The sequence below is a fragment of the Mytilinidion resinicola genome (genome assembly GCF_010093595.1).
Source record: "Mytilinidion resinicola strain CBS 304.34 unplaced genomic scaffold BDZ99scaffold_17, whole genome shotgun sequence".
NCBI lineage: Eukaryota > Fungi > Ascomycota > Dothideomycetes > Mytilinidiales > Mytilinidiaceae > Mytilinidion > Mytilinidion resinicola.
The window spans coordinates 235298-245048 of NW_022985453.1; the positions used below are offsets into that span (position 1 = coordinate 235298).

General features: G+C 52.7%; 4 protein-coding genes across 4 annotated transcripts; 2 read left to right on the forward strand and 2 right to left on the reverse strand.

Annotated features, from left to right (window-relative positions):
* Positions 1 to 232: 232 nt before the first annotated feature.
* Positions 233 to 1969, reverse strand: BDZ99DRAFT_466189 (inosine/uridine-preferring nucleoside hydrolase). The gene is made up of 3 exons (XM_033720714.1): positions 1359 to 1969; positions 954 to 1308; positions 233 to 893 (listed from the first exon to the last, which is right to left on the reverse strand). Exons 1-3 carry the CDS (start codon positions 1472 to 1474, stop codon positions 363 to 365), a joined length of 1002 nt encoding a protein of 333 aa, XP_033572804.1. The 5' UTR covers positions 1475 to 1969; the 3' UTR covers positions 233 to 362.
* A 665-nt stretch (positions 1970 to 2634) lies between these two features.
* Positions 2635 to 3647, forward strand: BDZ99DRAFT_394960 (uncharacterized protein; the record flags this gene model as incomplete). Its single annotated transcript, XM_033715928.1, has 2 exons — positions 2635 to 2799; positions 2865 to 3647. The coding sequence occupies 2 exons, from the start codon at positions 2635 to 2637 to the stop codon at positions 3645 to 3647; spliced, it is 948 nt and encodes a 315-aa protein (XP_033572805.1).
* Positions 3648 to 5429: 1782 nt separating this feature from the next.
* BDZ99DRAFT_449530 (salicylate hydroxylase) lies at positions 5430 to 6873 on the reverse strand (the record flags this gene model as incomplete). The annotated part of the gene is made up of 3 exons (XM_033718122.1): positions 6557 to 6873; positions 5953 to 6490; positions 5430 to 5867 (listed from the first exon to the last, which is right to left on the reverse strand). Exons 1-3 carry the CDS (start codon positions 6820 to 6822, stop codon positions 5430 to 5432), a joined length of 1242 nt encoding a protein of 413 aa, XP_033572806.1. The 5' UTR covers positions 6823 to 6873.
* Positions 6874 to 7699: 826 nt separating this feature from the next.
* BDZ99DRAFT_510856 (uncharacterized protein) lies at positions 7700 to 9487 on the forward strand (the record flags this gene model as incomplete). The annotated part of the gene is made up of 6 exons (XM_033724496.1): positions 7700 to 7945; positions 8001 to 8097; positions 8232 to 8584; positions 8656 to 8858; positions 8933 to 9149; positions 9368 to 9487. The coding sequence occupies 6 exons, from the start codon at positions 7700 to 7702 to the stop codon at positions 9485 to 9487; spliced, it is 1236 nt and encodes a 411-aa protein (XP_033572807.1).
* Between the last annotated feature and the right edge of the window lie 264 nt (positions 9488 to 9751).

A 9751-nucleotide genomic window follows, 5' to 3' on the forward strand; every position in this document is an offset into this window, starting at 1 on the left:
TCGACTCCCGTTGTCCGTTTAAGCTCATCTCGTCATGGTGGAGTGCTAGAGGGGGGCTAGGGCCGTGGTTGATGAGGCTAGCAATACGTGTTCTCCCGCCTCTGCTGCCGGAACCTCGGGGCGGCAGAACGCCGTGATTCCATTGACTTGTTAAGACACGGTGAGGGCCTTAGCGCGATTGTTATTCACTTATTTGCCAATCCGGATTAAACTGTTCAAACCAAAATTCTAATCAATCCAATCAAACAAGCTTCATTCTATATATAACAACCCAATCAATCTGCTCTCTAGTTGAGCCGGCCGCCGGTTTAGTAACCACGCTGGTACCAGCATACCAGGCCATGTGCCGTACAGCACACCTATCATGCCCACTTCTTCACTCCTTGCAGGCACAGAGTTTCCAGCTCGTTCGCAGCCGTAACATTACTGACTTTAAACTTCAACCACTGTTGGTTCTTCTTCGTATTGTCGTAGACCCATGCGTTCGATCCGTTCGGAAAGACATGGTTGTGCCCTCCCTTGCCTTGCGCCTCGAACAGCTTGTCCAGTCCGTTGATTGCATACAAGACCGCGAATGGATCCCATGTTTGCCAATTGGTGTTGTATCCAATAGACCACTTGTATGCCGCAGCGACCGGGTCCGTCGAGGGCGCCTCCCGCGTCAGTCGCGCGCCCTCCTGCACATTGACATTGTCGCCAGAGAACGTGATGGCGGTCGGCCAGGTGTTGACAACCTGTGCAGTATTGAGCGGGGTGCCACCGAAAAAGTTGAACTCGGCGCCGGAGGGGTATTGGCCGCCCATGACTACGAGCTCGGCGACTTTCGCTTTGACGAGGTCGGGGCCGGAGAGAGGCGAGTATTTGTCGCTAGTGGAGTTGAGGAGGCCGGCGAGCTGGGGATAGAGCGCATGTTAGCTCTGTCGAGGGGGGGCGAGGTAGGGAGTGCGGCGCACGTTCTGAAAGAAGCCGATGCTGACGACGGTCACGCTCTGGTCCTCTTGTTCGGCCAATGTCTTGCGGTAGAGAGCCACGGGGTCCCATGCGTTGTTGGCAGTGCCCCACGGCAATGAGCCGTTGGAATAGTGGTAGCCCACCTTGCTGCAATACTCGCCGCGGATAAAGCCGAAGTTATCGAAGAAGGGCTCATCGGTGAACGGCCTGGGGAGACCAATTGGCACCTCTGGGTAGCCATAATGCCCGATAATGGCGGACACGGCGAGGGCAGAGTAGGAGGATGCGGTGTTGACATTGACGGCGAGGATCTCGGCGTGAGGGAGTGTTGCGGCGAGGAGCAGCGCGGTTGTATCGCTGCGGGAAGCATGAGTACGAATGGAGGAAGAAAGCAAAGGTACACTCACTCGACACCGCTGAAGATGTCGGTGTCGATGATCAACTTCTTCGTCTTGGCTGCGTCCACGACCCTGAATGGCAGCAGGGCGCCAATGGCCACTGCTCTCACCAGCCGAGAGAGCATTGTGTCGAAGCCTCGAGTTTCAGCCTACTCCGGTCCGGTCAAGTTTTGCAGCATTGAGACCGTCACGTGCGGCAAGTTCCTGAAGCTGGGAGATCCTTCGCAGTCGAGACATGAGATTGGAGATATTTCCTAGCTTCGCGCGGACGTGGCGCAATACGAGAAAACTTGGCCGGAGTAGGCAAGACGGTTGCAGTCCGCACTCCGCACCAGTGGGCGACTGCATGTACGAAGTATGTACGAAGTGCAAAGGCAGTAGACTAAGAGGCGGCTGGCTGAATTCTTCTAAATCCTCCTGAATTCTTGAAGGGTGCGACCGTATCGTAGGTATGTACATACAAAGGTATCAGACCAACAGGCGGATGGCTGAAGACTGAAGGCTGAAGGCTGGAGGCTGGAGGCTGGAGGCTGGAGGCTGGAGGCTGGAGGCTGGAGGCTGAAGGCTGAAGCCTTCAAAATCCTTCCACATCCTCCTAAATCCTTCGAGGTGGTCGTGATTGCAATCGAGCGGAGAGGCGGGCATGTCCTGCAAAGCCAGCAATTCAGGAGACCGGCCTGCCGGCCTCATCACATCCAATACAGCCCCCGCCCCGCCACATTCGTTTCAGAGTCGCGTGAGACGTCCGCCAGGCATGGTAACAGATTAAATGGGACACTCGCCGAGTAACCCGAACCTCAACAACATGGATTCTTCTGCACTACAGCATTGATCGATTTTGCTAAGATTAAAGAGAGGAATGCGCGTAGGGTGGGAGAGCATGCGATAACTTTCTTCATCTATGCTGTCTACGTTGTGGAGCTGGATGCCTTGAAAAGTGTCGCTCCTCCACTGATTCTGGACTGTCCCATTTAATCTCGTACCATGCCTGCCGCCCTGTTCGCAGGTGCGTGCTTGAGCTCTTTTTGGGCGAACAGCCGGGGTAAAACAGGCGGAATCCCTCAGATTGTATATCTTGCAGCGCATCCCCGTCCCGCCTCCCGGTCCCGCCATCCGGCGAGGGCAGACGGCATGGATGCGCAGGTGGTTGGGGGGAGCTCGCCAGACATTAATCGGATGCGCCCCTCTGATTGTCCACCTGCACTGCGTCTCTTGCCCGTTGTCGCGCTTTGCTGTGCACCCGCCGTCGTCAACATCCACTCACCACACCATGGGCTCGATTCCCATGCCGGTTTCTATGACCATGGCTGCGTTCTGGGGCATCTCATGGTACCTTTGTGTGGAGCTGGGCGTCCGCCTGTTGTGGATGCCCGTCATGCACAAGAAGGGGCTGTACTTCTGGGCCTGTTGCGTAGCTTCGTTGGGCGTATTGACCCAGCCGCTGTTCGTGGTAAGTCTGCTCCCAAGGCGCGTGCCTCTCCAGCGTAGACACTTGACCTGACAGCCCCACTCTAGGTCCTCAGCGCATGGGGACCCCTCCATAACGAGTCTTCTTACCTGGCCCATTCTCTCCTTGAAGTCAGTTGGTGGATGATGGTGGTCCCGCAGTCCGTGGTCCTCTACTCGCGCCTCAACCTCGTCGTGTGGAATCCCGACCACGCTCGCTACGTGCTCTACATGATCATCTTCACCACCGTCTTCATCTCTTTCCCCACAATGGGCTTCGGCATCGGGCTGCAAGACGCCACACGACCAGATCTCGTGAGGTTCTACTTCATCTGGGACAAAACTCAAGTCACCGTCTTCTTCGTACAAGAGGTCATCATCTCCTTGCTGTACATTGTCGCAACACGACACGTCCTCCAGAATCGAGCCACCATTGGGGATACCAAAAAGAACATCAGAGCTGTAATGAATCATCTCATTTGGACCAATGTTCTCGTCGTGAGTCTAGACATCGCGCTCCTCGGCCTTTCCGTGTCCAATCAATACTTCGTCGCAGGCGCTTTCCGGCCGTGCGTGTACGGTGTAAAGCTTCGAGTCGAATTCTCGATTCTGAACCGCCTTGTCCAATGCCTTCGGGGACAGACGGACCAGTCGTACCCCTACTCCAACAGGAACAGTGGGCAAAGTAATGAGCAACCGCGCGACTCCCACTGGCGGTCTACTCCGCGCGACAACGTTACGCTCAAGACATTAAGCCACGACAGCGAGGTCAACATCCTGCCGCCCAGTCGCAGCCACGACTCGAGGGAGCGTTGGGATCGAAGTGTGGAGTCCGCGCAGAACAAGGACTAAGACCTTTTCAATCGAGGAAGACCCTAGATACCCTGGGAGATACACCTTCGACATTTTTGGCCCGGAGAGTACCTTGAAGCTGGTTTCTCTTACCCAAAAGGATGATCGACAGACCATACTGGGGAATGCCCGCAACCTCTGCTCACAAAATGGCAGCGGAAGCCATCGTTCACTTGACGTTGTTGGTCTGATCTTTTTCCCCATCTTCAAAGAACTAGTTAAATTAGAAAAGTCTTTGGCAGCCCATTCGATCGGAGTTTGTCCTCCTCAAAAAAAAAGAAAAGAAAAGAAAATGGGCATAAAACTCGAAGCTATGTTGACATTTTCGAGGTCCTCGATATGGAAGATGTTGGGTCTAATAACTTCAAATCCTGAATGGAACTAGATGGCAGTGACACGGCAACCTTCCACCAGCTATGGATCATTGATCATCTTATGCAAGACGGCTACTTGTGGGTTGGGAATTATGTAGCCTCACGTCTGACGAGGGACTTCGATTGCAAAAACTTATTCAGACCATCAATGGCCCTCAGTAATCCAATCTGGACATCGAGATGGCATAAGACTTACGAACGCCATGGGTACTTTACGATGGCTATGGGGTAAGGGGAACACACAAGATACTGGACCGACGCCAGAGACATTGTGCCAGCGTCCTCTGCTCTGCGGAGGAAGACATGGGTACTCGAATCCATTGGAATCTCCAATCCGCCTGACTGACCGCAAGAGGTGGAAGAATCTCGATTACAGCTGGTATTTACTTTCGATGTTGACGGCCCGAGCATGGTTTTCACATCCTATGATGCTACTTTAGAGACACTCCCGCGGCAAGAACGGCAGAAAATGAATGTCTGCTGGGTCGTAAGCAAGGTCCAGCCTGGTGAATCTGACGCTGATGTTGCAACGGCTGCCAGTTCCAGGGAGAGCCAGCCTGGAGGAAGATGGAAAGCACCACAGGATGAGCTAGAAATGTATCGTGTTGTCCGGAATGTAAAGGGCGCATGGGAGGCTATGGATGAACCTATTTAAGAGTACAATTTTTCCTAAGTACGCTTGTAGAAACTAGTATACACGGTATTATTCTTGTCAGAATTTGAAGCCCACTCTACGCGAAATAGAGTTCGAACAGAAGTGGGCGTCACAGCTAGCACACCCTCGCTCCTTGTCCTCTCTTTCCTTCTTCTTCGTGCCATATCTTGTATCTAGACCATGTTTATGCCTCAAGACTAATCATGCTAAGCCTCTATCTACCTAAGCCTTACTGCTGAATCAGATAGCACGTGAACCCATAGAGTAGCCGGCTTCCAGGTCCTCTATTTTAGACAAGATTAACTAGACCATATTTGCGCATGGCCTGGATTTGGGCCAGATGATCGGCCAGCCGAATATGAAGCGACCAGCTGAATCCTTAGCGACCAGCCGAATCTAAGGCCCAATTCTGAATATTTAGCGGGCGTATCTCCAGTTACTAGTTGAACTTAAAGGAGTCTATGGGCACTTCGAATTTCATCGTCTCCATATTAGCCAACCATACTATTGTGGTATCAATCTGGTCAGGACTAGTAGGAATGGTCCCCAGCGTGCCCTGTTACGCTACACTATAATCTAGCTTGCTCGACGACCAAGTTTTCTAGATTCCCACGTAATGAACTGCTCGCTCTCTCCTTAGCCACATCTTTCTTTCCAGTGCTTTCTTCCGCATCCTTATCTAAAGCCTCGATTATATCACTGAACGCTTCTGCAACCTAACCTCTAATTAGCAGACTCCCTCTATCCAAAAAATCATATCAAACTTACATTATAATAGTGCATCCAATTGTTCACCCCCGACCAGTTGCTCGTCACTAAAACCGCCACCTCTTCATCGAAGCTCAAATGTAAATTTGGATTCTCAAGTTGTTTCGCTTTCGTACCATACCCATCCAAAATAGCATAAAGCCTCTCATAATGCGGCGACCTAACTCTATCAAAGAGCTGCAGAGCCTCTGGTATCGCTTTGTTTCGCTCGTGCGCCCATAAGAGAGATTGTGAAACGACGTAAGCATCCTCAAGAGCGAACCCGGCACCGTTTCCGAAAGCGCCCGAGAGGGGGTGTGATGCATCGCCTATCAGCGCGATGGCCCCGGAATGTACTTTGGGTAATCGAGGGCCAGCGAAGAGGGCATACTGCTGCACCTTCTCCGCAAGCTTCAACACCTCCCTTACCGGTTTGTGGAAGTCCTGATCGTCAATCAGTCAGTCATGGCGACTTCGTCAACCAGTCCTACACACACTCTCGACTTCAAAAAACAAAAAACAAACATACCGCAAAATGCTCGAGCATCTTCTCAGCCGCTACGTCCTGTCCCCAACTCACCCTCTCCACCCCCTCCGCCTCTTCCCTCACCATCGTCGTAATCTCAAACACGCCGCCGCTGAGATTACACGTATACGCCCACCTCCCCCCCGGCGCATGCCAGAATGCCACTGCCTCTTTCTCGTTTCCCATTCCTTTGACTACCGCCACATCTTGCGCACGAACAAGGGTGCGGTAGGAAGTCCGGCCCGTGTACGCGATGCGATGCTCCGGAAAGGCGACTTCGCGAACGACGGAGCGGATGCCGTCTGCGCCGATGAGGAGGTCTACCTCATCTGTGACGCCGTTGGCGAAGGCGAGGTGGATGCGGTGGCTTGGGAGGTGCGTGATCTGCGTGAGTCTATGCGCCGTTTTGACGCGCTCGGGGTCGACGCGCGAGCGCAAGGCGGACTGGAGGACGCCGCGATGGCAGCGTGCGTGGTGGTGTGCAAGAGGCGTGCCCGCGGAGTCGAATTGGGCGCTTATCAACTTTCCGGTTCTTCCATTTCTGGGGTGGAGAGTTCGTCAGAGCCCTAGTCCGGTTTGGTAAGGTTCTTGCTGGTGTTTGACGCACCGATGCTGTGTGGAATGCCCATCCGCTGCCCGATGGAACGGGGAATTTTGTAGGACTTCTGCGGCACCCATGTGCTCTAGCATTCGCCATGTGTTCGGCTGTATGCTGATTCCGGCACCGATTTCTGATACCTCGTCTTTCTTTTCGTAGATGGTTGCTGTTACGAAGGGGAGGATAGAGAGGGTGATCAGGGCGCCGAGGCCGGCGGGACCGGCGCCTATGATTGCAATTTTTAGGTTCGCGGAGGGGAGGTTGGAGATTGGCATGACTGTGGATGGGGCTAGCCCCGCTGCGTGCTGTTGAAGGGTAGTTTTATGGTAACCTTAGAATAGGGACTTCGACAAAGCTTAGGCGTTTGCAGCTAAATCACCGCTCTTGCGTTTGCTTGACTCGTTCGGGACATTTTCCTAAGAAGTATCGAAGACAAACCTCATTAAAAATCGCTGAAGCCGAGTATCCGGGTCTTGAATGTGTGTTCGTACACCGAGGAAGCACGAAAAAGCACCCCATAATAGTGGCGCGTTGGTATGGCTCCCACAATATCCCGAAGCTCGGACCGCCATACTTCACGGGATTGTTGCTCCGATTGAATTCGCCAATCGCTGCTGTGCACGTTTTGTTTTCCTCTGTGTTTTCTGCGTATGAAGCTTCCGTGTTAAGATCTGGATTGGGCACGCCATTAAACCTTACAGTGGCGAATCAGTGCAGTGGAGTCTTGCTTCCGACCAGCGAATCATTTTCCAGTAGCCTATCAATCTGCCACCATCCCTCGAGTTCCAGAGGGTGTCTTGGTCATTGGAAGATTGAGTTGCACCAGGTCCCATTAAGCTTCCACAGGGCTCGGCAGACTGCAGCCTTCTCTCGGCCCCACTCACACGATTTATAGCCACTTACGAACTATACGGAAAAGTGCCGCCCTATGGAGAACGGAATGGTCTACAGTCCAGTGTATGTTCCCAGATGCTAGAGCATGACGAGAAGTGGGTGCGTTTATACGTTTTTACTATGGCGAGTAATGCAAGTCTAGACCATGTGCTGGCCTTCATAAAGACAACGGGAGTAGGTTTCAACCACGAACCCAATGGCACGGTTGAGACAGAAATGAATTTTGGCTCTTAACGTCTCTTTTTTTGCATCTTCAACATGGTTGTTGACGAGAAATTCCCAGTGCAGTGGCACAAATCCACCATATTCGCGACTTTCTGCGTCGCAGCCACCGCCTTCACCTGTCCCGGTATCTTCGGCGCTCTCAATGGTATGGGTGCAGGAGGTGGCGCAAGCCCGGACATCTCAAATGCTGCCAACGCTATAGTGTTTGGAGTACTCGCTGTCTTTAGTCCAATTGTAGGTGCGGTGGCTAACCGCATCACGCCGAAATATGCCCTGCTGGTAAGTTGGTTCGTGTAGCTTTGGGTTCATTGAGAAGCTGACCGGAGAGATTTAGATTGGGACTCTGGGGTATACGCCCTATACAGCCGGGCTGTACTGTAATGATCGCTTCGGGACGAACTGGCTGCTTCTTTTCGGAGCAGCGCTGCTTGGTATTTCAGCCGCGTTTCTGTGGGTTGCGAGCGGCGCCATCTTGCTAGGGTACTCAGAGGAGAACCGGAAAGGAGTAGCCAGCAAGTGCTCCATTAACCCTTTCTCCTCAAATCAACATGCTAACTCCGATCAGTGTCCGTAAAATTCGGCCTGCAAGCCCTCGGAGCCTCGATTGGCGGCATCATAAGCCTAGCCCTCAACCTCGAGAAGTCCTGGCGCGGCTCTGTCAGTAATGCAACCTACATCGTCCTCATGACCATCATGACCCTCGGCTTCCCCTTCGCCCTCCTCCTCCCCTCCGCCTCGCGTGTCCAGCGCACCGACGGCCGCAAAGTCGTCTTAACGAAGCAACCCTCCATCCTAAAGGAATTCAGCGTCTTGAAAAAGATACTCAAGCGTCCGGCTCTACTATCGCTCTTCCCACTCTACCTCTATTCGCAGTGGTTCTTGTCTTATCAGTGGCAGTTCAACTTCGCCTACTTCACCGTGCGAGCGCGCGCTCTCAACTCCACTCTTTTTATCTCGTTGGTCTACTGTCCGCGTTGCTTATGGGCCAGGTCCTCGACTGGACACGATTTTCGCGCAAGACACGCGCAAAGATTGGATTTGGCATCGTCTTAGTCACGTCGGGGACGTCATGGATTCTCGGCCAAGCTCTTCAGGCGCATTACACGAAGACGAAGCCGACGTTGGACTGGGCTAACGATGGGTACGGTCTCGGTGCGTTTCTGTTCACTCTGTGGGGCGCTTCGGATCCCTTGTAAGTTGCACGCCGTTTAGTCCCATTCGCTCCGAATGCGCTGGCGCTGAAGACATATTGCTGATGTCGCACAGAATCACCACGTATCAATACTGGCTCTCAGGTACTCTGACCAATGATCTGAATGAGACATCGTTTTTGGCGGCCGTCATTAACACAGTCGGCTGCGTAGGGTCGACTTTTGGGTTCGTTGTATCAGCATTGGACGTTGATTATGATGCGGCCTGTGCGATCAATACCGGACTTTTCTTCGCTTCCATTCCGTCTCTAGCTTGGGTTGCATTTACACAAGTGCGTGAGACTAGCTATGTGTCGGACGTCATTGAGGAGTCTGGTAGCCAAAGCGAGGGGCTAGATAGCCATAGGCTTGAGAAAGGTTCTCATGTTGTCACTGGGCCGGTCCTAGAGGCATTAGCAGTCGACAGTGCACAGGGAGAGGTCAGTCCTTACGCGTTTGAGATTCCTACCGTGCACGGGACGTCACAAGCTGGATGAAACATAATTTCTAGGCTGCTTGTGCCTCTGATGGGTTTATACTTTGTAGACGGATGAGTGATTGTGTAGGTATTGACCGCACATTGTTAGTGGGTCATACCGAGCCGCTTAGCCACAAACTCAGGTTTGCTTAGTCACAGCTCAGTTTAGTTAGTTAAAACCCTGTAACTATGCCTACAAAGGTAGGTTCAAACGCGGAAATGGACTCTGGTGAGATCAGTTTTCCCTAAGAGTACCTCTGGTCTTTGGATCATCTTCGTCGTCTTTATATCATTGCGTCTACCCAGAACCCCTCCTCCGACTCTAACTAGTTAACGTAATCCACAAGTTAGTGGCCCGCACAAGCTAGTGGCCCACCCAACCACGCTACCGAGGCCAAATATTCCGAATTACTCCAC